Below are 27,546 nucleotides of genomic sequence, written 5' to 3' on the forward strand. Positions count from 1 at the left end.
AAACCCTCGCCACGGGTTCCGGTTTCTCCCCGTCCTCCTCGACACTTGTTCCTTTGTTGTAATAACCATCCTAGCAGTGTAGAGTGGCGTCCACCTCCTTTGTGGCTTCGGTTTGCATTTCCCTTTGTGACTAGTGACTCTGAGCATCTTTTCACGAGCTTCCTGACCACTTGTGTATCTTCTTTGGAGAAACGTCTCTTCATGTCTTTTGTCCGTTTCTTAATTGTGTTGTTTGAGTCTTTTTTTTAAGTTGTAGGAGTTCTTTCTATGTTCTGGATACTGCCTTCCTTTTTTTATATTTATTTTGAGAGAGAGCGTGGGAGTAAGGAAGGGGCAGAGAGAGAGGGAGAGAGCGAATGCCAAGCAGGCTCTGCACGGTCAGCACAGAGCCTGATGTGGGGCTCAGTCCCACAACCATGAGATCACGACCTGAGCTGAAATCAAGAGTTAGACTGAACCACCCAGGTGCCGCTGGATACTAACCTCGTATCAGATAGATGATTTACTATTTTCTCCCACTTTGTGGGCTGTCCTTTCATTTTGTTGATAGTGCCCCTTCATGCAGAAGTTTTAAATTTTGATGTAGTCTGATTTATCTGGTTTTCTTTTGTTGCCTGTGCTCTTGGGTGCCATGTTCAAGGAATCATTGCCGAACCTAATGTCGCAAAGCTGCTTTTTCCCCTATGTTTCTCCTAAGATTCTTACAGTTTTATTCTTACATGTAAATCTCTGATCCATTGTGAGTTAATTTTTATATATGGTATAAAGGGTTCATGAGGGTTCAACCTCATTCTTTTGCATGTGGATATCCAGTTTTCCAAGTGCCATTTGTTGAAAGACTGCCTTTTCCCCCATGGAATGCTTGATTTGACCATATAAGAGGGGGCTTTGTTTATGGGTTCTGTGTTCTATTCCATTGGTCTGTATGTCTGGATTGATTGATTGATTAATTGATTATAATCTCGGCACCCAACATGGGGCTCAAACACTTGAGATCAAAAGTCTCATTCTTCCCACTGAGTCAGCTGCGTACCCACTATATATGTCTGTATGTCAACACCAAACTATGATTATTGCTACAGCCTTGTCATATGTTTTGAAATCAGGAAGTGTGAGACCTCCAACGTTGTTCTTTTTTAAGGTTGTTTTGGCTAGTTGGGGGGTCCCTGAGGTTCCATATTAATTTTAGGGTAGATTTTTCTATTTTTGGATTTTTGTAGGAGTTGCTTTGAATCTGTAGATCATTCTGGATGGCAAAGACACCTTAGCAATATTAAGTCTTCCAATCCATGAACCTGAATGCCTTTCCATTTATTTTGTGTCTTCTTCAATTTCTTTCAGTTTATAATTGTATAGTTTTGAGTGTATAAGTGTTTTGTTTTCATGGTTAAGTTTATTCCTATTTTATTCATTTTGATGCTACTACAAATGGAATTGTTTTCTTACTTTTCTCTTCGGGTTGTTCATTGTTCGCCTGTAGAAACACAACTGATCTTTGTGTGTTGACTTTGTATCCTACAGCTTCAGTGAATTCGCTTTTTTAGTTCCAACAGTCTTTTTGTTCGTTTTTATCAGGAAGAAAAGACATTTCTTCCAAGATGGTGTTGGCATAAATTTTCTTAGGGGGAAAACCGTTTTAGTTGCCAGACAAACATGGTAAAAAGTCTGAAAAGATAGGTAGCTTTAGTTTAAATGGGGGAGAATAAGCTTGCAAAGGTGATGGGGCACTTGAGGAGGGGAAACGAGTATTTTGATGGACACTTGGGCCCCTCTGGTGAATGAACCAGCTAACAGGGGCTGGAGGGGAGAAAAGGGTGAAAACCAGGGGGTGACAAACACTAGCTTATGAACATCTATGAGTTGGTGCTGGAATTTTTGCCCGTCAGTAGAAAAGTGAGAAAAATTAATGCATCAAAGTTGAGGTTTCTTATGGATAATCAACCATAGTCTTTTATCGTGAAAAGTTGTGCTGTTAAAATGTCCTCGTGAAATGAAATGCTAGTGTTAAAGATAATTGTTACTAATTTTTTATGTCATTTCTGACAAACTAAAGAATTAATAAATATATACCAGCCTAGGGGGACCTGAGTGGCTCAGTCGGTTGAGCGTCCGATTTCGGCTCAGGTCATGGTCTCATGGTCTGTGAGTTCAAGCCCCACGTCGGGCTCTGTGCTAACAGCCTGGAGCCTGCTTCGGATTCTGTGTCTCCCTCTCTCTCTGCCCCTCCCCCGCTCATGCTCGCTCTCTCTCTCTCTCTCTCTCTCTGTCAAAAATAAATAAACATTAAAAAAAATTTTAATATATACCAGCCTACTGATTATGGTCAGTATATTTCACTGGTCTATAAAACAGAAGAGTTTGGGAAATATGAGTCTAAACAAGTCATAATTATATAGGATTCTGTATAGTAGTAAGATAGTTCTTATCTTTAGCTTATTTTTAATTACAAAGTTGAATGACAAGTCTAAAAAAAAAAAAACATGTGAACCTACGTCGTGCATACATAAAAGATGAAAAATCTTAACACCAAATACAATTCAGGACTATTTTTACTCCTACACTTCATGAATGTAGGGTGACAAAAACTTTTACGTCTTTTAGGATAACATGCATTATTTTTAGTCAATTATTTAGAGTTACTGTACTCATCTCAAATGTATCACAGTCTGCTTCCAAATGATATTATACCACTTCGCTTACATTGCAATCCTACAACAGTAAACTTCTGTTTCTCCCCTTCCATTCTCTGTGCTATCGATATTATAATTTTTACTTTTACATACGTTATTAACGTCACAACACGTTATTTTTACACTAGGTCATACTTCCATTCTTATGTATGTATGTACGTTAAGTAATCTCTACACCCAACTGGGGGCTTGAACTCACGACTCCAAGATAGAGTCACATGCTCCAGTGACTGAGCCACCAGCCAAGCGCCCCTAGACCATACTTTCTTTTTTTTTCTTTTTTAATTTTTTTTTAGGGTTTATTTATTTTTGAGAGAGACACAGTGAGAGTGAGGGAGGGGCATAGAGAGAGGGAGACACAGAATCCAAAGCAGGCTCCAGCCTCCGAGCTGCCAGCACAGAGCCCGACGTGGGGCTCGAACTCACAAACCGTGAGATCATGACCCGAGCGAACTCAGGTGCTTAACCGACTGAGCCACCCAGGCACCCCTAGACCGTACTTTGTCAACAGGAGTAGTATTGTTCCCCTGTTAAGGGGGCTGATTTGATAAAAAATACCTAAAGGGCTCCTTAGGAAGATGGTATATATTTGTTTTTTGTTCTAACAATTTTTTGGTATGTATTTTCTTAGGTTTTTCTGTATGTAGGATTATGTTGGGTAGTGTTCTGCAGGGGTCTTTTGGGTATGATGGGTTTAGAGTTTTCATTACTGATCTTCAGTCTGCTTGTTCTGTGTATTATTGGAAGTGGAGTATTGGAAATATCCCACACTTACTGTAGAGCTATTTCTTCCTTTGATTCTGTCAATATTGGCTTCACATGTTTAGGAGCTCCGATATTTGGTGCGTGTATGTTTGTACCTGTTCTGTCTTCTTAGGGAATTGACCTTTTTATCATTATATGCTGCCCTTCTCTGCCTCTGAAATAGTTCCTATCTTAAAGTCTATTTTGTCTGACATCAGTATAGCTACTCCTGCTCTCCTGTCATTACTGTTGTGTGTGGAATGCCCTTTTTCATCCTTTAACTTTCAAGCCGTGTGTGTCCTTCTATCTAAAGTGAGTCTTGTGGACGGCGTGCAGATGGATCCTGGTTTTTTATCCATTCTGCCAATCTGTCTTATTATCATGGAGTTTAATTCGTTTACATTCACTTTTGCACTTGCTTCGGCAGCACATATACTAAAGTTGGAAGGATGCAGAGAAGGTTAGCGTGGCCCCTGTGCAAGGATGATACGTTTCCATTCACTTTTTCAAATTAGTTAATTCATCTATTTATTTATTTTGGGGGCGGGACAGAGAGGGAGAGAGAGAGAATCTCAAGCAGGCTTCACGCTCAGCCCAGAGCCCGGTCTGGGGCTCGATCTCACAACCGTGAGATCATGACCCGAGCCAGTGTGAAGAGTCAGACACTGTGGGGTGGCCCAGTTGGTTCGGCGTCTGACTCTTGGTTTCGGCTCAGGTCATGATCTTGCAGTTTCATAAGTTCGAGCCCTGGGTTGAGCTTTGTGCTGGCGGTGTTGAGCCCGCTTGGGATTCTCTCCCTCTCCCTCTCCCTCTCTGCCCCTCTCCCATTCACGTGGTCTCCGTCTCTCTCAAAATAAATAAACAAACTTTAAAAAATTTTTGTAAATGAGTCAGATGATTAACTGAGTCACCCAGGCACCCCTCATTCATTTACATTTAAACTAATTACTGACCAGGGAGGACTTACTCTTGCCATTTTGTTACTTGTTTTCTGTGTCTTAGAGCTTTTCTCCCATTTACCCAGTTACTGCCTTCCTTTGTATTCAGTTGGTTTTTCGTTTGTTTTGTTTTTCTGTGGGGACATTTTAGTTCCTTCTCATTTGCTTTTGTGTATATCCTACAGATATTTTCTTTGTGGTTACCATGGGGATTACACTTAATACCTTAAAATTATTGCAATCTCATTTGAATTGATAGCAACTTCAACCATATACAAAAACTCTACTTTTTTATAGTTCTGCCCTCCATTTGTTGTTGATGTATCAAATCACATCGTTAAACGTTGTATATCCACAAACACAGGTTTTACACACTTGGCTTTTAAGTCGTGTAGCAAATTAAAAGTCAAGTTACAAACCGAATCGCCATACTTGCCCATGTATTTAACCATTACTAGAGAACTTTATATGTTCGTATGGCTTTGATTACTGTCTAGCACCCTTTCATTCCAACATGAAGGCCTATGCTGTTTCTTATAGGGCATCTCTAGTGGTGATGAATTCCTCTGGCTTTTATTTATCCGGAAATGTTTTAATTTCTTCCTCATTTTGTGAAGTTTTGCTGGATATAGAAAATTTGGCTGGCAGCTTGTTTGTTTTTGTTTTTGTTTTTCTCTCAGCACTTTAATCATACCACTCTTCCAGTCTCCATGGTTTCTGCTAGGAAGTCTGCTGATCATTTTGTTAGGGATCTCTCATACACGGTGAGCCACCCTTGCTGCTTTGGAAGATTAGGTCTTTGGTTTTCAACAGTTTAATTATAATGTGCCCCAGTATAGGTGTCTTTGGGTTTATCCTCCTTACAGTCCTTGAGCCTCTTGGATTTATACATCCATGTCTGTCCTCAAATTTGGGAAGTTTTCAGCCATTATTTCTTCAAATAATTCTCTCTTTCTCTCTCTCCTCTCCTTCTGGGATTCTCATAGTGCCCATTTTGGCCCCCTTGATGGTATGCTAGACAACGCTTAACGCTTAGCCTTTCTTCACTTTTCTTCATTCTGTTTCTTTCTGCTTCTCTGAGTCAGTGATTTCAAATGACCTGTCTCCCAAGTTCACAGAATCTTTCCTCTGCCTGTTCAAGTCTGCCAGTGAACCCTCTAATGGATTTTTTTCAGTTTACTTACTATATTTTTCAGCTCCAGAATTTTTGTTCATCTACTATTCTCCTGATTTCCACTGCTTCTTTGCCCATGTTTCCCTTTAGCTCTTTGAGCATTTTTAAGACAGTTGCTTTATAGTCTTTGTCTTAGAAGCCTATGTTCGTAAGCTAATGTTAAGCCTTTGTCTTGTACTGTTTCTTCAAGAACCATTTCTGGGTCTTTGGGTTTTTTTCCTTCATTTGAAGCATGGTTTATTTCTGCCTTGTGATATTTTGTTGAAAATTGGGCATTTGAAACATGTCCCAGTTTTCAGAGACTGGTTCTGTGCAGAGGAAGACTTTTGCTGTTCAGCACAACATGAGGGCTTAAAGGTGTGGGTTTTATCTGGGTGTGCATCATCCCGGGGCCTGTGTGTGTGCCTAATCCTTCCTGGATGCCTGGCTGCTTTTAAATGCCTTAATTTCCCAGAGGTGCCTGGATGGTCAGTCAGTTAGGCATCTGACTTGATCTCAGCTCAGGTCTTGATCTCAGGGTCATGAGTTCAAGCCCTGCATTGGGTACCATGCTGGACTTTAAACAACGAATGGATCAATCAGTCAGTCAGTCAATGAATGAATCAATGAATCAGCGAATGACTTCATGTTCCTGAGAGTGCCACCCCTGTCTTCTCGAGCCTCAGGTGCCCTATCGTGTTCCTCAATCAGTAACCTTGTGCCGGGTGTCTGCAGACGGTCCTGTTGTGGGTTCCACAGGCCATGCCTGCTGCTGCTTGCTGCTTCCTCTGCTCTGAGATTTGAGCTGTGCTGCTTTTGACTGGGCTCCAAGTTAAGGGACCCAAAGATCAGCCCCTCAGACAACCCTTGACAGGCTGCTTTGCTCTCTGGTTTGTAAAAAAGGGGGACCCAGGACCTGGCTGCCACTTCCCCCAAATCGTGCTGTGCCACACCAGGGAGCACGTGGGGAAAGGGCGCGTGAAAACACCTTGAAATGTTCTATCATTTTGAATGTAGCTTTTTCTTGGCTGGGCATTTGCTTACTTGCTGTAGATTCCCAGAGCTCCCGCAAAGGTATTTCAGCTGGTCTCTGGTTCTTTGTCACATGTCGGGGGGCGGGGGGGGGACGGGCCCGGAGCTTTCTAATCCTCCATCTTGCTGACGTCACTCTCTAGGCCTTTCATTTAAATTTGTTACTTTTATTTTATTTTTTTATTTTATTTTATTTTTAACATTTATTTATTTTTGAGACACAGAGAGACAGAGCATGAGCAGGGGAGGGTCAGAGAGAGAGGGAGACACAGAATCCGAAACAGGCTCCAGGCTCCGAGCTGTCAGCACAGAGCCCAACATGGGGCTCGAACTCACTAACCGTGAGATCGTGATGTGAGCCAAAGTCAGACACTTAACTGACTGAGCCACCCAGGCGCCCCAAGGATTCACATATTTATAATGCACGTTTAGAAATCCTGTCCTGAGAATTCTAGTATTATGACACTATCATTTGAGCTATTATGGAATCATGTAAGTAACAGTGATAAAACTGAAAGAGGAAAATGGTCAAAATTGCCTTAGAAATTAGTGCTTTATTTATAGATTATTTTAACAGACTTAGTAACAACAAAAATTCTATATTAATACTACCTTCAAATAGAATGAAGTGGAATCATTTAACTTTTAAGATTCGCATTTGAATATTCTTCTGTTATTAATCATTATTTTGAGAAAAATTTTATCAAGATTCTAATTTGAACCCCACTATATATACTCTCTGAACTAAAAAAGCAAGGAGGCTAAAAGAGAAAAAAATTCAAAATTACTTGAGTGCAGAGATAAAGCTACCTAGGTAAGGTCCTGGACCGTCCGGTTGCTGCGTTAGAAGGCAAATCACCACCTCGGACCGTGTGGACAGAGGTGGAATCCAGCACCGGATGTAGACATTTCTATCGTCTGTGGAGTATGTGTTGGGCCAGCAAAGACCGCTGGAGGAGAGAATCCCTGGAGGGCAGGATCCTCGTTTTCCTGAGCGAAGGGAAGGACGGGTGCTCTTGGTCTCAGTCCCTGGGACCTCTTGTTCCTGGGTGACGCCTGAGTCGGAAGGAAGTCCAGCATCTCAGCCAGCTGTTGTGGACAGACGAGTGTCTGTGCGTCTGGGCCTGGGTTCAGGAGGATGACGCACTCAGTGGAGGGTCTCTTGTCCAGCGGGCCTGAGCCTGTGGGGGACGTGGTTACACTTGGACCCTGCACCTTTACAACCCCACGTTCCTTCTTATTCCTGAGGAGTCTGGTTCCAGAGGATTCCCTGCTGGGCCTCATGAGCCCCTGCCAGATGCTTTGCCAGAAACATTAGAGATATATGTTAGGCTTTTCATTTCTTCTGAGTAACTTTTGTCTGAAGTCTGCCTCACCTTCTTGTAAATTACTGTGTTTCCCTCATGGGAAATGAGCTGGCCTTGAGAGAGGCCATTGAGGATTTCTGACGTTTCCGGAAGAATTTTGGTCTCTTGACCTGGTTCCAGCTCTTCACATGTGTGTCTGATCTTCTAAATTGCTGCAGAAAGATTCTCCTTTCTCTTTACACAGGGAATTCATTCTTGATTAAATGGTCAGTGGAGATTCATTTCTTCTTGCAGTTTCTGCTGGAACTCCTAACTTTCACTATCTGTGACTTTATTTAGGGAATCATAAAAGAAAATGGAAAGTTTAAAAAAAAAATTTAATGTTTCTTTTTGAAAGAGAGAGGGAGAGAGTGTGAGCAGGGGAGGGACAGAGAGAGAAGGAAACACAGAATCTGAAGCAGGCTCCAGGCTCTGAGTTATCAGCACAGAGCCCGAGGTGGGGCTCAAACCCACCAACCGCGAGATCATGAGACTAGAGCTGAAGTCCGACGCTTCACCACCCAGGTGCCCTGAAAATGGGAAGTTTTTGGCATCCAGGTTCTATGCCCAGCACAAGCTTTCTTAGGTGATCATGAGTTAATGTAAGTTCTCTGTCTCTAGAATTAGAACCTGGTTCCTCTAGAAGCAGTGATTTGGACTACACCAGCCCCATCAGGTAAACACCAAGCCCATTTTGAATATTTTTCAAACCCTGGGGACGGGGGATGGGCAAAATGGGCGAAGGGGAGAGCTCGGAGGTACAGGCTCCCGCCTATGGAATGAGTAAGTCACAGGGATGAAAGGCACAGCACAGGGAGTATAGTCAGTGGTGCTGTGATCGCGTCATATGATGACAGGTGGTAACCACACTTGGGAGCACGGCATGACGTCTAGAGTTATCGAGTTCCTACGTTGTATACCTCAAACTAATGTAATATTGTGTCAACTATACTTCCACAAAAAAAATATTGTTTCAACCCCAGAAGATCCTATAACTCTCATATGTGAGTTATTATTGACACATTTTTAAATGATTGTGAACTTTTTTATGCAAGTTTATGAATTTTCATTTTTTCCAATTTTATTGAGACCCGACTGACACAGAACATTGTATTCATTCAAGGCATGCGACATAATGATTTGATGTGTGTATCCATCACCGTGTTTTCGTGTGTGTGACTACAGTGAAGCATTCTCTGGGGATTTAAAGATTTTTTTAACTTTATTTTTGAGAGAGACCGCAAGCAAGTGGAGGGGCAGAGAGAGAGAGAATCCCAAGCAGGCTCCACGCTGTCAGCGCAGAGCCCGGTGCGGGGCTCAAACTCACGAACCGTAAGATCATGACCCGAGCTGAAACCAAGAGTCTGACGCTTAACCAACTGAGCCACACCAGGCGTCCCTCCCTGGGGAGTTTAAATGTGACCTGTAAGAGCACTGGTGGTTTTATCTTTCCTTGCTACTCTAACACACACGTGGTTTTGTCTTTTCTCAAGGCTTGTGAAAGCATCTCACTGAGCCGCATCGGTCAGTTTCTTCCAAACCCCTCGTGACCTGCCTTCTGTGGGCTTTCCAGGTCCCGAAGGAGCCGTCCCACCCGCGCCCCCCTCCCTCCGTGTCCTCTCCATGACACTGGCCAAGACTTCCTGGGGCTGAGCTGCAGGACAGGCTGGGGGTGGCCAGTGTCACTGGGGGAACTGAACCGGACTCCGGGCCCGTGAACCCTCTGGGTTTGTCTGACTCTTCGTTCGATGTGCTGACCCTTGTCTCTTCCAGCCCCTCTCCTGCTTCTGAAAGAGGCTTTCTGCTTCCTTGGAGAGGACACTGCTGAATCCGGGCGTTCCTGGGGCTCATTCCTCTGCTGGCTTTTGGAGGCCGTTTTGGTTGGAGTCCCCTCGCCACTGGGTGTGTTTGGGGGCGTCTTCCAACGACTGACGGCTCCGTTGTTCCACATGCTGAGATTTCTCTTTGCTCAGTTCACCTCTGAAACTTGACATGAAGCCCAAGTACAGAGTGGGAGCTTTCCAGATCTTTATGAATGGCCTCCAGATTTGATTCATTTTTCTTGATTTCTCTTCTGGTCATCTGGCTTCCATTAACTTTGTTCCAAGGCCTCTAGACTCTTTGGGTGTAAAGCTGAGCTCCTCCGGGGAGGGCACCTTGTCCTGTCTACACAGAGCAGGCGTTCCGTGATGAACAATCAAGTATGACCCTCACTGTGGCCATCTCCCCCAGTGATCCGTCTCGGGTCCCCTGCCACCGTGTCACCACTGGGCACCATGACCAGCATGGCAACAAGCACTGCAGCCGTCGGGAGGCCACCGGGTGCTCCCCCGGCACCCACAGCATAGAGGAACCCCTGGGGCAGGTGGACAGGGCCCCGGGGGCCACAGGTGGTTCCTGGAGTTCGGGTCACCCCGGCCCTACCCATCAGCCCAAGGGCTCAGGACACGTGTGTCTTATCACATGAGCCTGTGAGCCGCGGGGGCTGGCGTGCCAGCCAGGCCAGCACCCTTCCTTCCCTGCATCATTCTGGGGCCCAAGGCCCTACCTGCCCTGCAGTGTGCACAGAAGACTCCTGCTCACGGGCCCCTCCTGGTTTGGGTCTGGCTTTGAATTGAGAGGCTTGTGGAAGGGGTTCTGGAGGGTCCCACACAAGTGACTGCACTACGGTCCCTTAAAAGCCAGAGGGATATTCGGTGTTCATGTCTCAGGAATGTGAGGTCTGGCTGTGAGCAAGGAAACCTGATTCTGAACCCACCCCACAAGTCCTTGATGCTGATGTCACAATGGGACTCCAGGGGGGCCAAGTGCTCCTCCCGGGGGCCGGACGGCTGGCGCTGGGCATCTGGGTCCCGGGAGGCTGAGCCCTGGCCAGCCCCCAAGCAGCTCCATGCAGGTTCCCTGAGAGGAAGCAGAGTCTCCCTGGCTGAGCTGCCAGGCCACAGGCGAGTCCGCCCCACATCCTTCCATTTCCGTGGGAACAGAGAGGGTGCCCTGCGGTGACATTTTCACAGCTCCTCTGCGTGTGGTGAGTGGAAAAGGGGGCAAAAGGAAGAGGGCAGTACAGGGGCATTGGGGTGGTCTTGGGGAGGTGCAGATACTTGGACAGGCCTGCGTCCGGCCCGCCCCTGCGTCCAGGCACCCCTCCCCCCCCCCCCCCCCCCCCCCCACCCAGCTCAAAGGTCACCTGGTGGCAGAGAGCACAGCCGTGGGAAGGCCGCTGGGGTGCAATCAGCTGCTGGCGCGGAGAAGGGCTCCCAGGGAGGGCAGCTGACGGGGCGAGTGTCAGCTGGGGAGCTTGCACAGCCCCGTACAGAAAATGAAAGAATGGTGGGGTGGGGTTTCTAGACCATATGCGGGCACAGAGTCTTCCCCAGGTCACCCGGCACTGCTCCTCTGTCCAGGGCTTGAGGCGGTTTGGATCTGGGGTCCCAGCCCTTGTGTGGAGACCAGGAGGTCTCTTCCAGGAGGAACAGGGCAGATGCCCCTCAGGGGTCTCTTCTGACAGGCTGTGGCTGCAGGTTTGAGGGTGGGCCCGTCCTGTTTCACTAAGCAAACAACTTGACTCTTAACATCTGTAATCACTCCCTCACCACCACCCAGACCAAGGAACCGTGCATCTCCAGGGGCCCAGAAGCCTCCTGCAGGCCCCTCTTGGACATCACCATCCTCAGACGGAAGGACTCTTCTGACACAGCATCACCTTACCCGAGTCATTTGTCAACGTTTTGAGAATCCTCTGTGTTGCTCTTTCGGAGGCTCAAGAATTAAGTAATCCCCCCAACGTCATATGGTTATGAACTGGAGCAGGATTCAAACTCAAGACTCTCCCAACCCCTCCTAATCCTTCCATCTCCTGGCCCAGGGCCCCGAAAGATGGTTGGAGACTCTGGTTCCCATCCGGCGCACTGGGGGGCAGGGAGCCCTTGCCAGAGTTCTCTGCATCCCCTGGGGAGCTGTTTTTTCTGTCAGCAGCTGCCCAGGTTCCCAGGACAGCTCCTGGCCAGATGGGGAGAAGCAGCAGCAGCCGGCCATCCTGTGCCCAAGGTGCGCGAGGGGAGCAAGATGCAGAAAGGTAAGACTCTCATGTGGAAAGCGTTGCTTCACATGAACATTATGACAGAACAGTATGATCCGTTATGACAGAGCTTGTCTGTGTGCAACATATTTCAATGGTGCACTACCCCTGGGAGAAAGATGATGTTTTCCCCATTTGACAAATGAGTAAACCAAGGCACAGGGTAGGTAACACGTTCAAGGTCAAATTACAAAGCCAGGATTCAATCCCATGTCTTGCCATTCTGCCTCTTGAGGGCATTTTGTATCTATCCATCTGTTTCTGACCATCAGGTAAGACAGGTGAGCTGTTATGTGGCCAAAAATAATATCGGGGTGCTTGGGTGGCTTAGTCAGTTAAGCGTCCAACTCTTGATCTCAGCTCAGGCCTTGATCTCAGGATCTTGAGTTTAAGCCCTGCACTGGGCTCCGTGCTGGGCATGGAGCCAACTTGAAAAAGAATAAAAAATTGTCAATAGATACAGAAGTTATACAAAGGAACCAAAAGAAAATTCCAGCACTGCAAGGTGCAATAACTAAAATGAAAAATCCCCTAGGGGAGTTCAAAAACACATTTAAAGCAGAAGAAAGAATCAATGAATTTAAAGATAGGACAATTGAAACTGAGAAAAAAAGTGCACAGAACCAGAGTCCCATGGGACACCATTAAATAGAAAAACATAGATGGTGGGAATCCCAAAAGAACAGAGAGTAAGAAAGGAGTCAAAAGAATATTTGAAGAAACAATGACCAAAAACCTTCTCAGTTTGATGAAAGATATGAATCTACAACTATAAGAAGTTGGATAAACTCCAGATAGAACACATTCAAGGACATACCAAAGAATCTTGAAAGCAGCAAGAGAGGTGACTTTTCTCATACAAGGAATCCACATAAGATGAGCAGATTCCTCATCAGACCTTGAAGGTCAGAAAGCAGAGGGTTGATTTATTCAAATTGATGAAAGAAGGTGCCAGAATTCTATATCCAGCAAAATTGCTCTTCAAAAGTGAGGGAGTTTGTTACCAACAGAACTGCTTACAAACAATGCTAAAGGAGGCCCTTCCATTTGAGATGAAAGGATACAGTAAGTCAAAGCTGTAAGCAGAAATCAGACTCTCCAGTAAAAGTAAATACATGGGCAGTTATAAAAGCTATTATTATAATTTCGGTTTGTTAAGTCCACTTATTTTCTACAGGATTTAAAAGGCACATGCATTACAAAACCTAACTATAAACAGATGTAATTTGTGACATCAGTAACAGAAGGGGGAGACGGAGCCATTCAGGATCAGGGAGTTTTATGTGCTATTTAAGTTGGCATAAATTAGGTTGTTGTAACATTAGGATGTTAAGTGTCATCCCTGTGGTAACCACGAAGAAAATATCTATAGAATATACACAAAAGGAAATGAGAAGAGAATCAAAATGTCACTATAAAAAATCAAATGCAAAAGGCAGCAGTGGAGGAAGTGAGGGACAAAAAAAGCCATAAGGCACGTAAAAAACAATAAAATGGAAGAAACAAGTTCTTTCTTAGGAGTAACTAAATGCAAATGTATTCAACTCTCTAATCAAAAGGCAGAGATTGAAGATGGCCAAGTAGGAAGCTCCAGGCCTGTGCTACCCCCATGGAAACATTGAAAATAAATACATAAAAGGACCTACAGACTGACTAAAATAACTATGGGACCTCTGGAAATCATTCCAAAATCTACAGCAACCAGGCGAACGCCCAATCGAGAAAAAGCCATGGTCAAAATGGTAGGGGATTTTGTGGCAGTTGTACTTGCCTTTGCCTCAACCCTTCCTGGCACGACAATGTGTGGTTGGGAGGAAGCAGCCTCCTCCTGGCTTCCTCCCTTGTGCTGGAAGGAGGAGAGCAGAACTCATTGGCAATGTTCTGACCTGTCTGTGGACTGCCCAGGGGACTGGGGTTTCTGTTGTGCCTGACTTGGAGCTCAGGGAAAGATGACCCATGGAGGGCTGGGGCACGCTCTCATGGGCAGAAGAATACAGTAACATCTAAGGTTCTGAGAAGAAGCTGGGGGGAGACTCTGGAAAATTAAGACTTTTGAAAAGCAGCCAGGTATACAGGCTGGGGATTGGAGGAAGTACAGGCCCAGGCATAACACGTGCCCATAAAAGACCCAAGACTTAAGCCATTACCCTGGGTTGATCACAAGTCTTAGAACACACCCTGCAATTTAGTGAAGGTCTCCTGCCATTGTGCAAAGACTGGGCAGACAGGGCTGTTTTTTTCAAATGACTACTTTTCAACAAAGATCTCAAGGCATACAAAGAGACAGGAAAACAGGGCACAAAGAAACAAAATCTTTATCTCCAGAAACCACACAAACCATCCCTGAAGAAACATAGGTATCTGACTTACTAGAAAAGACTTCAACCAAATAACTGTTAAATATGCTCAAAGAGCTAAAGGAAATCAAGAAACTGATATATGGACAAAATGAGAATATCAAAAAGTTATGTATGTTATTAAGGGGCTCCTGAGTGGCTCAGTTGGTTGAGCATCTGATTCTTGATTCCAGCTCAGATCATGATCCCAGAATTGTGGGATTGAGCCCTGCATCAGGCTCTGTGCAGGGCATGGAACCGGCTGAGGATTCTCTCTCAAATAAAATAAAATATAAAATTAAAATTAAAATTAAAATTAAATTAATAAAATCTTTTAAAAAATTCTGGAGCTGAAAAAATACAATAAAGGGATTCAACAGCAGACCTGAATAGTGAAAAGAATCTGTGAACCCAAAGACAGGTCATCTGAAATCACTGAAACAGAGGAGCAAAAAGGAAAAAAAAGTGAAGCAGGCCTAAGGGACTTATGGGACACCACCACACAGACAAACATATGCACTCTTGGACTCCCAAAAGGAGAAAGAGAGAGAAAGGGGCAGAGAACTTATCTGAAGAAGTAATGGACAAAAATTTCTCAAATTTGAGTAAAGAAATGAATATACAACTTGAAGAAACTCAACAGACTTCGACAGATAAATCCTGAGACACGCACAGCAAACACTGAAAGACAGGAGGGCAAAATGGAAATTTTACATTACAGTAATCGGACTCTAGAACAACCAGGTAGGTCAGTAAGGAAAGAGAGGACTTGAACAACACAACAGACCAACTGGACGTAACCAACATATATACAACATCCAACAACAGCAAAATATGCATTTCCCTCAAGTGCACGTGGAACATTCTCCATAATAAATGACATTCTGTGAGGCCACGAACCAAGTTTCAAAAAATTTAAAAAGACAAAGCATATAAAATATTTGCTCTTCCCACAATGTACTGAAGCTAGAAACCAATAACGGAAGGAAAATTCATAAATATGTGAAAGCCAAGCAATAAATACATCGCAAGGGAAATTAGAACCCATCTTGAGACAAATGACTGTGAAAATACAGCATACCCGAACTGAAAACAGTGCTAAGAAGGAAACTTAGAGCCATAAATGCTTACATTAAAAAAGAAGAAGGGCCTTAAATCAACAACTTACTTTATCCCTTATGGAACTTGGAAAAGGAGGAAGGCTAAGCTCAAAGCCAGCAGTAGGAAGGAAACAACATTACAGCAGAGATAAAATAGAGAACAGAAAACAATAGAGAAAGCCAATATAAAGCCAAGAGGTGGTTCTTCCAAAAAAACAAAAACAAAAAAATGACACAATGGCAAACCTTTAGCTAGATGCCTGCAGTGGGAGAAGAGGACAAGGACTCAATGACACAAGAGGGCATCTTACTGCAAATTTACAGAAATAAGGGTTATAACAGAGCTCTGTGAATAACTATATGCCAACAAAATGGTTAACCTAGAAGAAATGGACAAATTTCTAGAAACACACAACCTACGGAGACTAAATCATGAAGACATATCAAGTCTGGATAGACCTATAACTAGTAAGGAGATTGAATCAGTAATCAAATACCTCCCGACAAAGAAAAGCCCAGGACCCAATGGCCTCATCAGCGAATTCTACCGGACATTTAAGGAATCAACACCAATCTTCCTCATACTCTTCCAAAAAAAGGAGGGAATGCTTCCTAACTCATTCTAGAAGGCCGGCATCACCCTGATACCAAAGCTAGATGAAGACACTACAAGAAAACTATTGGTCAGTATCCCTCATGAATATGGATGCAAAAAATCCCCAACAAAACATGAGCAAGTCGAATCCAACAATAGAATAAAAGTTTTATACACATCATGACAAAAGAGGATTCCTAGGATGCAAGAATCACTCAGTATACACAAATCGATTTAATACTCCATATTAACAGAACGGAAGGGAAAGTAAATACTCTCAACTGACACAGCAAAACCACTTGACAAAATTCAATACCTTTTCATGTTAAAAACACCCAACAAACTAGCAATACTAGGAAAATAACTCAACACGATGAAAACCGTATATGAAAAATCCCACAGCTAACATCATACTCAAAGGTGAAAGACTGACAGTTTTTCCTCTAAGGTCAGGACAAGACCAGATGTCTACTCACATTGCCTCTATTCAAGATAGTACTGGAAGTGCTAGCCAGAACAATTAGGCAAGAAAAAGAAAGAAAAGGCATCCAAATTCGAATGGAAGAAATAAAACTGTTTGCAAACAATGCAATCTTATATGTAGACAACATTAAGATTACACACACATCATTAAATTAGCAAAGTTGAAGCCTAGAAAGCCAACACACCAAAATCAGTTGTGTTTCTAGACACAATGAAGAATCTGGAAAGAAAATTAACAATTCCATTTAAAATAGCATCAAAAAGAATGCAATACTTAGGAATAAACTTAACCAAGGAGGCTAAAGACTTACGCACTGAGAGCTGCGGAACACTGCTGAGAGAAATCCAAGACCGCACAGATGTTACTCTGTAATGCCTTTTCTGGGTATCATGGCTGGGTCAAGTCAACCAGAAAATGATCCCACCAAGTGTCCATCAAATCAACGGAAAAACACAATGTGGTACATTCCTACAGTGGCATGCCATTCAGCCATAAAAAGGAGTGAATTTTGATAGATGCTTCAACATGGGTAGACCTTGAAAATGTTACGCTAAGTGAAATAAGACACGGAAAGACCAATATTTTATGATTCTACTTACATGAAGTACCTAGAATAGGCAGGTTCAGAGACCAAGTAGGACAGGTATCGGGGGAAGGAGGAGCAGCAGTTACTGGTTAGTGGGTCTAGGTTCTAGTTTGGGAGGATGAAAAAGTTTGGGTACATTGGCAGTGATACAATATTGTGAGTGTTTTAATGCCACCGAGGTAGACCTTAACCAGTGGATACACTGACAGATACTACGTGTAGCTTACCACAATAAAAATATCCAAAAAAGAAAAATAAAAATGCAAACCAACAAACATGACCAGCATGTGAGGAACCAGTCAACAGCTTCAAAAACTTCTCGAGCCCACAAGTTTCTGCTTTTGGTAGAGCACTTTCAACTGCCTGCCGTGTTTTTTTCGGTTCCTTCTACAATTCTGAAGTCTGTCCTTTTTCCCTAGAAGGCCCTTGTCAGTATTTCAAGCCATTGACTTTCTTTTTTGCGGGACTGGAGAGAAAAAAAAGGAATCTCATCTCCACACCAAAGTATCAGACGCCAAAAAAATGTAAAGTCGTGAGTTTATTGCATATGTAACAAAATGAACCTGACCTCCTGGGTCCAGCCTGCTGTACAATCACTGTTTGTTTTTGTGTTTCCAGCTGGTTCCATAACCACATTAAATAGAACTAGTATTTCTTTAAATACTTTTGATTTTGACATAAAACGGAACATTAGTGTACAATTTTCACAAAATAAATCAGCAATAAAAACAGTGGGAAGAATAACAAGGATAGCAGCAATACTTAAAAACAAGACATTACAAAATAAATTAAAAAATACATTATAAAGTGGTTGAGAAACAAAAATAAACAAATTTTAAAAATTCATACTATGTTTCGGGAGGGCTGCCGTGCGGCACGCGCCTGGCTGCGGACAGGGCCTGGGGGACGGGGCGGGTTCTCTGCGGAAGGCCACTCCTGACAGCTCAGGGTGGAGGACCCCCTCACCTGAATTGGGACCACGCGGCCGAGCAAGCTTGGGGAGCACGGGACTCCTGGCGGGCAGAGTCTCCCCTCGGGGAGAGCTGCCCTGACTGTGTCCCCCAAGCAGCCCCTTTGTTTCTCCTTCCTACAGCGCTGGCAGAGCGGTGGTTTGCTGCATCCCTGAGGGTCGGCTGATGACCGCTGGTGAGGGCAAGCCTGCAAGTCGGGCCCCTGAAGCATCTGGGCCAAGGGGTGGGAAGGGGACGGCGGGGGCGGGGGATGTTGGGGATCACCAAGGGCCACAAACGAGAGCTCGTGGGAACAGGGTCCACGTGGACCCAAAGTGGAGTCATCGGGAGCTTTTACCCACTGTCTGCCACACTGCTCTTTCCGTGGTTCAAAAGGCCTAATCCAAGGTTCTAGAAGTGCAATGCTACTGACGGGCCTGTCTGGCGAGAGTAAACCAGGGCTCTGGAAAGTTCTGCTCTTTCAGGCCCCACTGTAACACACAGCTGACGAGGACGACTGATGAGGGAGGAAAGCCCCGCCTTACAGGCCAGTCCCGCCTGCTGGGCCCACGCCTGACACCCGCGGGCAGCATGGGGCTGGCAGGCGCGGGTTCTAAGGACTGTTCCTCCCGACAGCAGGAAGATCGCCTTACAGGAGCCACGTGCCACAGTCCCGCTAGACCCTCGTCTCCCCGCTCATTCCTGCAGCTCTGAGCCAAACCACAGGAACAATCCGTGGTTCCCCCGCTCAGTCTGGATGTGCCCTCAGCTCTCCGTGGAGGTCTCCTCCTCACACTGGGGGGTTGAGGGGCACCTTCGAGAGGAGGCCTCTGTGGGGGAAGGGCCATAGCCGACATTTCCTTACTCTAGCAGAGGAAGGTTACGAGGGAGGACTAGAGAGTCAGGGGGAGCCAGCTTCTAGAACGCCCTCTGAAGGACGATGGTAAACGAGCGAGACTCGGGGTAAGCCTGACGAGGGCAAGGCAGAACTTCTGACAGTCCAAGCCCATGATACGGCCTGGACTTCCTGAACGGATTTAATCTCTCCTCTGCAGCAGTCACCCTTGACATCTCTCTACCCTGGCACCTCCTCCGTAAGTGGCCAGACGCGCGCTCTCTCACAGCTCTTGGAACCCACAGCCGCTAGCCCACGGCCCACCGAACCAGGCGAACTTCTTGTTCCGAGGGAGGGTCTATCTCTCCCAGGGGTTCCCGAGCTCCCGCACGGCAGCCACAGAATGCTTCGGGGCAAGCCGAAGAACCACACGGCAAGACCCACAAGGGTGAGCTCGCCTCCAAACCCACCTAGCTCCGGAGGTATCCGTGACAAAAAGAGAGTCACCCGAAAGCCTTCCAGACCCACCTCAGACCTGCAGCTGGATCCCAACGCTTAACTCCGAAACCAACGGCAGACTTCCAACAGTGAAATGTCTTCCTGATGAATTACCCCGCATTTGCCCCCCACCCCCCCCACCAAACAAAACAACAACAAAAAACCAAACAGGACGATTGGCTGCTGCCCTTCACGGAAGTTCATCGCAAATCAAACCACCTTGTTCAAATACTGTTGAACTTCTGTGCAAATTGGAAAATGGTGTTGGAAACTCAGGGTCCAGGCTTGCTTTGGCCTTGCTCGTCACGTGAGGACGTCTGGGCGAGCGAACTGAGTAGTAGTGATTGTTCGCGTCTCCACCCGACACTCGGGAAACGAGCAGAATGAGCCAGGGTGAAGGGTCCCCTCCACCGACAGGTTTGCGTTCGTGCCCTACTCTTCGTAAAACCGTAACTCGGGGTGGATTTAAGTCAGTGGGGTGGCCCGTTCCCTCTCTCCCTGTGAGGCTACTTTGCACCAAGCCAGCAGCTACAACAGCAGAATTCTGTTAGTTCAGCTCTTAGCAACTTCCGCACAACACTTGGTTAGTATTCAAGTGACCCAGCCGACCCTCCTCGACATACACGTGGTGGGGGAGCCGCAGCCCGGGACTGGCCGCATGGATCTGAGGCTGGTTTGGTGTGTTCTTTTATAAGCTCTGTTACGTGGTATTTTCACTGGAAAAATATCTCAAGCTAGATAGATAATGTGGCAAAAGGGACTCTTAAAAGGAAAGATCATTTTTCTCTATGCAAGTTTTTTCAGCCAGGATCCCCTGAAAAATACCCCAGGCCTCCAGCAAAAGCTGCCCCAGTTCCTTTACTTTTCCAAAAGGGAAGCACACTTTGGATGCAAGCTTCCTGCTGGGGCAGAATTCCAATGGACAATACGGTTATTTTTCAGTTAGAAATTAATCTGCTTCCCAGAGCAGGCTGCTAGGGTGTGACTGGAATTTGAGCTGCAGAACTTGAAAAGGGACCTCAGGACTGTCTGGAGACACAAGAGCTACCGGTTACAAACCCTCAGTAAGCCAAGCTCAGTTCCAGAACTTGTGGGTCGATCCTCCTATAAAGACCACAGGGCAGTGAGCCTATCACCAACCATGTGGGTTACAGTCGCTGCAGGGTATCCTGTGTGACCGAAGCCAAATGCTAAACCTGGCTGCATTTTATTGGATGGGCGATGGAAGGGGGGGGGGGGGGGGGGGGGGAGGGTAGGGGGCGGGGATCACTGTCAGAAAGGAGGAAAATATGGGTGGGAGCCGCCAACCAAAGTCCCCCCACCCCCCTCGCTCCCCCAACGAAAAGGAGGGGAGAAAACCCTTTCCCTCGGGTCATCTAGGGTTCCCGGGCCTCAGCCAGCTTCGCAGGAGGCGCACAGAAAGCTTGCTTTTGGTCTGGTGGTCGTGAGCTAGAATCTGTTGCCTTTGGTTGCTCTCTTCACTCCACGGCAAACCCGCAAGTCTCCTCCACGGCCGTCAAAAGCTTCTCGTAGAGCTTCTCGTACGACTCGTAAGGTGGAATGTCGATCCGATTAAAGCTGGAAGAGGACAAAAGAGCGACAGAGTCACTGCTGGGGCCATCTGGACCTAGGCCCTGGTTCGAGGACAAGGGCAGGTGGGAGCAGAGCATTCAGGGCCTCGAGCTAGCAGCGTGTGAGTATACAGGCGGATGGGGCCAAGCATCTCATCGCCCAGCTGGGGTGGGGGGTACAGGCAAGTTTTCCACTCCCCCCTCGTGCTTTTCTGTTTCGAAAGCAAAGACTTTTCATGGAACACAGAACAAAGTAAGTCCTAAGATCTTGAAAGCCAAAATTAAACCGATTACTATGTCCTGGTTATATCAGGACAAAGATCCTTCCTGATGCAGTGGTGGTTGTCTTCTTCGCACGTGGACCACCGTAATCCAGACTGGCCGACTGTCAGATCACCGCTGACAATCCACTGCCTGTCTGTGTAATCCTCCGTGACTTGACCTGAGACCAAATGGGGCAGTCTGGGATGTTTCCTGCAGAAACAAACTATTATCTCAAAACTAGTAAAACGTCAAATCTCTGATAGGAGGAGATGAATCAACATTTCCCTGGAGAAATTCTAGTGTTGTATTAAAAAAAAAAAAAGAAAGAAAAGGCATCCTTTAAGAAGGATATCCTCTCCTAATAAGTCAAAACATAGAAAATTCTGACCAATAGTGACCTACTGAATTACTAGCAGTCAAGCAGTTAAGGATGGTTTTTGTCAAGAAAGAACTGGGCTAAACCGTGTGATAGTTTTTTTCTTGAAGCTGGGACTTCAGCATCTGAGGACAGTTCTCACATCCATTTTATTCTAAACGTTCCACTATGAAAGGGCAGAGTCCTAGGGAAGAAAGCGGCTGCCGTGGGTCAACACGATGCTGTGTCTGTAACGGCCACGCGGGGCTGGGCGCCACAGCCTCGGTAGGGCCTTGGCCATGTAAGCACTTGAACCCACACCCCTGGGTTCCCAATCAGGAAGCTTCTGTTGCAATGTTACACATCTCGATGGCAAGGAACTGGCTCTCGCGAACTAGACACGCTGGTCTTTTTGATACGTGGTTTCTGAGACAAAGCGTACGTAAGTGACTTGATTTTTAAACCGCAAGGGAAAATCATCTGCTACAGGTATGAGTGATGTTAAAATTTAGGAAAGTTAAGAAGTTTTCAATGTGCAAGATGCATCCATCACAAAGTTCCAAGAAGGAAAACACAGGAAGCAAAGACTGGGAACTCCGGATTGAAAATGACAGCTCCCCCGCAGGGAGGTACGTGTGTGCACACGCGAGGCCCAGCAAAGGCAAGGCTGGAGCTGCCGAGTGCCAGCCGCCGTTAATCACATCTCACGACAAAACCGGTTTCACGAAAGAGACTTCTGATAACCCTCCTGTGACACACTGCCAAGCACTCATCCCACCTGACACTGGTTCCACGGCCAGTTGTCCTGGGGCGCAGGTAAAGGAAGCATGGGGAGTCACGCGCGGGGTGGCAGGCGCAGGGACAGGCTCCCCGCGATGCCACAGCGAGGTCCTTACCAGGTGTGGGCCTTCGGAAGGTTGTCTGTGTTGGCGTCAATCAGGTGGATGGTGAAGAGCCGGGGCCCTGCCGCGCCTGTAGAACCTTACGAGACAACATTCTAGTTAATGCACTTCAGAGGCGGGCCCCGGGCCCCACTGCCAACCACACCCTCGGCCCGATGCCCGGGCAGGTCGTCCTGCTGGACGGTCGTGGGCTTCACGCGGCGGCATAGCCTGCACCTGGGTTAGGACACGCTGACCGTCCAGCGACCTATCCCAGCCATTCTAGAAAATCGCAGGGGCAGAGACGCGTGAGAGCTCTCCTCCTGGACCCTGGCCGTGGGCCCACTCGAGTGGGGATATTTGAAGGACAAAATCCTTAAATCACCAGTGACGGTTTTTCTTTTTTTTAAACAAAATGTTTAGCAAGTGGGCCCGCCCCTGGCAGAGGACAGCAGGGTTATGACAAAAGCACCATACACGGTCATGAATCCCCCAGGCGGAGGGACGGTGGGAAAAGAAAAAGACACAAACACCTAGGACAACAGCCCAGGGGGATGGAAGTAGCTTCTGTCACTCAAAGAAGTCCTTCAAATCTGGAAAAGTCTACAGGGAATGTTCTCTACATGAAATACACCTGCTATCTCTAGGAACATGCAAAGGTCCATCTGCTACATTTTAACATACTAACATTCTTCACCTTTTTCCTTCTGGCTCTCAGGGTTACCAAAATCTGGATATCAGGTTTTTTATCAGCGTCGGAAGGGACCAGAGAGGGGATGGGTACCTACACCAGACAGCGGAGCCTCTCAGGCAGTGCCTCTGCATAGAGGAGGAAACCGAGGCTCAGGAAGGACCCCTGGAGCTCATGACCAACACGGCAGCAGGAGACTCCATCTCCTGGCACTCAGGCCGGGCCGCTCTCACCTCAGGGCTGCAGTGAGACGGCTGCTACCAGAAGACTCAGGAACGAATCCATGGTGCACTTTAGAACCTCTAATTTCTTTCCCCAAAGCCTTGCTGCTATTTGTACCCTCCCTCTGTCCCCCAGTTCTGTAGGGGTGGGGGAGGGACCGGCTCCATGGGGTTCTTTCTCGCTCAGGTCTCGCCCAACTCAGCCCTGGGCAGGCACCAGGCTGGCCAGCACCCGCCACAGTTGCGCGCCCCAGATGACGCCCCGCCTGCTGGGCACGTGGCCTGCAGGGACACCGAGAAAGGTGGGTTTGACAGGAAGCTGGGCTTTGTTGTGCTGAGATTCTCCCCCCCTTTGCGTCTACAGGTATTTCCTCTCAGCTTGGGCAGAGGCTAGCACCCCCGGAGCACTGGGGGACCGGCAGAGAGAATGGCAACAAGAGGGCCCCCGGGGGTGGGGGTGGCCGCGGCCCCCAGCGTTCGCTACGAGAAAACACAGGCCGCGCCACTTCCTAGGAGACGTTTCAGGAAAACACCACCACGGCGGTCCAGCTCTTCCTGCCGTGGCCTGGCAGGGGACGTGCCTGGCGGAGACGCGTGGGGCCAGGAGCCCCGCCTCCACATCAGTCACCTTGCAAAGCCTTGAAGCCTTGGAGAGGGACCCGAGTGGACCCGGTCACGAACTGCAGCAGCCTGGCCCTCCTCTCCTCATCGAAGGTCTCCACGGCCTGCCAGAACCAGCGGACGATGTTGCTGTCGGCCACACAGTGCTTCAGCCGAGTGTTGGACTTCCAGTCGCTCACGTCGATCTTATCCAGGCCGCCTATGATCAGCTGCGAAGGCGTTTAGAGGCAAGTTATTTCTCAGATGTACAGACCGGGTCATGGCAGCCTCCCAGCTTCCCAGCGTCTGAAAGGAGGGAATTCGTGGCGTCCGAATAAACTAGCCAGAGACTCACACAAGCGGAGAGGGAGACGGGCCCACGCTCCCAACAGCGCCTTTTCTTACAACCAGGTCTGCTCTCCTCATCCGCGAGGAGTCAGTACCAAAGGGCCGACCGGCGAGACTGAAGGGGCTGACTGTAAAATGGGGCCACCTCCCCGGGACCCCAGGGGCCGTCACAGCAGGGCTGGGAGGGGAGTGGTGTGCGAGTTTCTGCACCGGGTGGGCGGCCCACCCAGAGCTGCTGCCCGCCCACGGAGGCGCCTCGCTGCGGCAGAAAGACAAGGATTTCAAAGCCGTGAGCCACTTGGCACGGACGTGGGTAAGGGATGAATGAGTCTCTATGTTCACACACGCGAAGCGGGACACGAGAAGACAATAACACTTTGTGCGGAGTCTAATAATAGCTAGAACAGAAACACAAAGTTGACATGGTGGGAGAATCTGGTTATACGCGAGAGAATTTCCTCGATCCGAGGTAAATACGTGGGAGGGGTTTGGAAACCGCCACGGCTGGAGATCTTGAACATGAGGATAAGCCACAGGACACCCCGAACAATGTCCGGAGAATGATCTGGACTCGTTGCTGCCAAGCAGACACCTGTCCTTGTCATAAACAGGCTCAGACGCCCTCGACACCCCGCTCGCTCTAGGCCTGCTAGTCGGGAGCCCCGACAAACCCCCGGCCTTGCCGCGGGGACAGACAAGCCTCATTCTGCAGGCAGGTTGTAAAACAAGAAAACACCGATCTCATTTGCGCCCTTTAATGCCTCCTTGGCTCAGCCCGATGAGCACGTACCTCTAGTTCCTTCTGGTCAAACGGCTTCAGTAAGTGTTGAGGAATGAGTTCATTAAACCCCTTCTGAAGAGCCAAGAACTGGGCTTCAATCCCCCGCATGAACCTCCAATTTACATACAACCTGAGAAACAAATTCACAAGTTGGAGGCAGCATCAAATGGTTCATGAAACAAAAAAAAGTTTTCTCCACAGAAGGTTCTGACACCTGAACCTGGCAGCCTGCCTGCCGGGCCTCCCCTTGGGGCGGGAGGCGGGGGCGGAGGTGGGGGCAGACGGGAGGAAACCCCCACCGGCCGACTTGCCTAGCCTCAGTATCAGGTTAAAAATAAGTCAGCACAGGCCCTTACACATGCTGATGCTTCGCTAAAAATAGCTGTAGGAATTAACCTGACCTGTTAGAGCAAGCGCCATAAGTGAAAAGTGGACCTGAAAATAACACACAGGATACGTGAGAACACGCGCCAGTCTGGCAGCCTCCGCACACGCACACGCCCGCATGCTTCCAATTCCCCAGTGCGAGCGACTGGCCGTTTATTTGCCTGAAGAGGTGGGCGCCTGGGCGGCTCAGCTGGTTAAGGGTCCGACTCTTGATTTCAGCTCAGGACACCATCTTAGGGTTTGTGGGATCGAGCCCCACGTCAGACTCTGCACCGACAGCGCGGAGCCTGCTTGGGATTCTGTCTCTTCTCGCTCTGCCCGACCCCTGTCTGCTGTCTCTCTATCTCAAAATAAACATTAAAGAAAAAAAGAACAGACTACTGTGGAGTAGACTTCCTCGAGACTGATCTCAAGGAAACTTCTAGGCTTCTATTCTGTCCTGCGTTCACCACCCTCACACCCAGAATTGGGAGGTCACCTGCAATCCCTTCCCCAGCTTGGGCTCTGGAGTCATTATCCTCCCTTCAACGGGCCGGCTCTGGTGGCACTAGGGGCACCTCTGTGCACAGCCCCCACCACTGAACCCGACCGTGGCTGAAAGTCTGTTCTGTTCCTGGGATTCTGGTCACAGGTGCCGGCAGGGAAGGGAAGCCTCAAACAGCCATGGAGCCTCGACAACCTAAATGTGAACCCAGCCTTGCCCAGATGGTCCCAGGCACCTGGATGTCCCCGCTGGCAACCTCCAAGGCTCCCCAGAACATTACCGGACATATTCTTTCTTGTTGTCCTCTGTGACAGGAACGTTGCGACCATTGGGTTTCAGTTCATGCTGAAGAATCCTCCCGAAAGCATTGTGTTCCACACAGAAAGTGTGGTCTAGCACAGGGGTGATATCGTTCTCTCTGTTGAAGTTAAGACACAAGATGGATGTCAGACCTCTGCCAGCATGCAGCAGCGAACAGAACCTTAGACGGAACATTCCGGGAGAAAGACGGCACTTCCTGTCCGTCACCCCAGAGCTGCGGTGGGGGGGGGGGGGGGGGGGGGAGGAAAACCTAGGGCCCAGAGCACGTGTGAGGGCAGGGGTGCGGGTACTGAAGGGGTACCACAGCTCCACTCTGCATGTGCCCGGACTCCGGGCTCCCACATTCATAGGGAGGTGATGGTAGCTCTCTCGTTCTGGGATTTTATGAGACACGGCGGCCTGACTGCCTTGTAAACTGAGTCTCCGAACAGAAGGCTTCACGAAGAGGAAACGGGGTCAAAGGAAAAGCAACCTGCAGAAGACACACCTAGAAAACACTCGCAACCCCTCCTTTAAGGCAGCCATTCCAAATGCATCCATTCAAACAAAGTAGCCCTTGGAAGTTCAAGTGGACTCCTCCGCCCCCCGCATTTGCTGAGACGCAAGCAGAGTAAACGATTTTGTACAGGATGGAGGCCCTAACCCCCCCGGACTACCCATTTCCAGCCGGGGCACGTGAAGTGAGGCCGACCGGCGCTTGGGGTGCAGCTGGCTCCAGCTCCCCCTCTCGCTCTCCCCCTGCAGAGCCTGGATCTCTCCCTCTGTGAAATCGGCTCGTTCACAAGGACCCGCAACCCCCGCGGTTACCACGTGACTGTGCCGACAGCTTCCAAGAGAGTTCTAGGATAATTCTAAAACAAAGTCGACTAAATATAGTTTTTCCTGATACTTTCTCTTACTATCAAATACTCTGCCACTAATTTTGTGTTGGGTGCTTTCCGTCTTGAGATTCACTGGAGAGTCCAAAACAAAACCCGCCACCCACCTATCAGGCCTGGGGATTAATTTTGTGGCCAGACCTTAATAATTTGAGGAAGAAATTAGTCTATGAAGTGAAACTGGCCAAACGTCATGAAGGAAGAAAGTCAACTGAGTATTTCTTGTTAAATCCACTTTTATGTTTTTGGCTGTAAAACAGCATTTTCTTTACTTCTCTTTCCTGACTTCACACCCATCCCTCGAAAACATTCACATGCACGCACACACGCACACAAAACAATTGTATTTGGTGGACAGTAAGATGGGTGAGGCATTTTCCATTAACTGAACAGTGAGTC

General features: G+C 47.5%; 1 protein-coding gene, 1 long non-coding RNA gene and 1 other non-coding gene across 9 annotated transcripts in view; 2 read left to right on the top strand and 1 right to left on the bottom strand.

Moving 5' to 3' along the window:
• The first annotated feature begins 3,849 nt into the window (after nt 1–3,849).
• LOC122234788 lies at nt 3,850–3,951 on the top strand. The gene has a single exon (XR_006212740.1). It is a non-coding gene; the product is annotated as a U6 spliceosomal RNA (small nuclear RNA).
• Nucleotides 3,952–10,245: 6,294 nt separating this feature from the next.
• LOC122234493 overlaps nt 10,246–27,546 on the top strand; it is a 38,955-nt gene continuing 21,654 nt past the window's right edge. The window contains exons 1-3 of one of the 3 annotated variants that reach the window (XR_006212254.1): nt 10,246–10,931; nt 11,507–11,978; nt 23,713–24,013. This is a non-coding gene — a long non-coding RNA (uncharacterized LOC122234493). Of the gene's footprint in view, nt 10,932–11,506; nt 11,979–17,501; nt 17,658–23,712; nt 24,014–27,546 lie in introns of those variants that run through there. The other 2 variants (XR_006212256.1, XR_006212255.1) reach the window with 2 other exon arrangements.
• The window catches only part of SMURF1 (SMAD specific E3 ubiquitin protein ligase 1), a 106,527-nt gene continuing 99,579 nt past the window's right edge, over nt 20,599–27,546 (bottom strand). For 4 of the 5 annotated variants that reach the window (XM_042970844.1, XM_042970845.1, XM_042970843.1 and 1 more), the window contains 5 exons: nt 26,229–26,366; nt 25,087–25,207; nt 23,977–24,178; nt 22,452–22,536; nt 20,599–20,943 (listed from right to left, as the gene is read on the bottom strand). In XM_042970844.1, coding sequence (XP_042826778.1) covers nt 20,844–20,943; nt 22,452–22,536; nt 23,977–24,178; nt 25,087–25,207; nt 26,229–26,366 — 646 coding nt within the window. In that variant the 3' untranslated portion in view covers nt 20,599–20,843. The remainder of the gene's footprint in view (nt 20,944–22,451; nt 22,537–23,976; nt 24,179–25,086; nt 25,208–26,228; nt 26,367–27,546) is intronic. The other variant, XM_042970842.1, reaches the window with a different exon arrangement.

The sequence above is a fragment of the Panthera tigris genome, chromosome E3, assembly GCF_018350195.1.
Source record: "Panthera tigris isolate Pti1 chromosome E3, P.tigris_Pti1_mat1.1, whole genome shotgun sequence".
Classification (NCBI taxonomy): domain Eukaryota; kingdom Metazoa; phylum Chordata; class Mammalia; order Carnivora; family Felidae; genus Panthera; species Panthera tigris.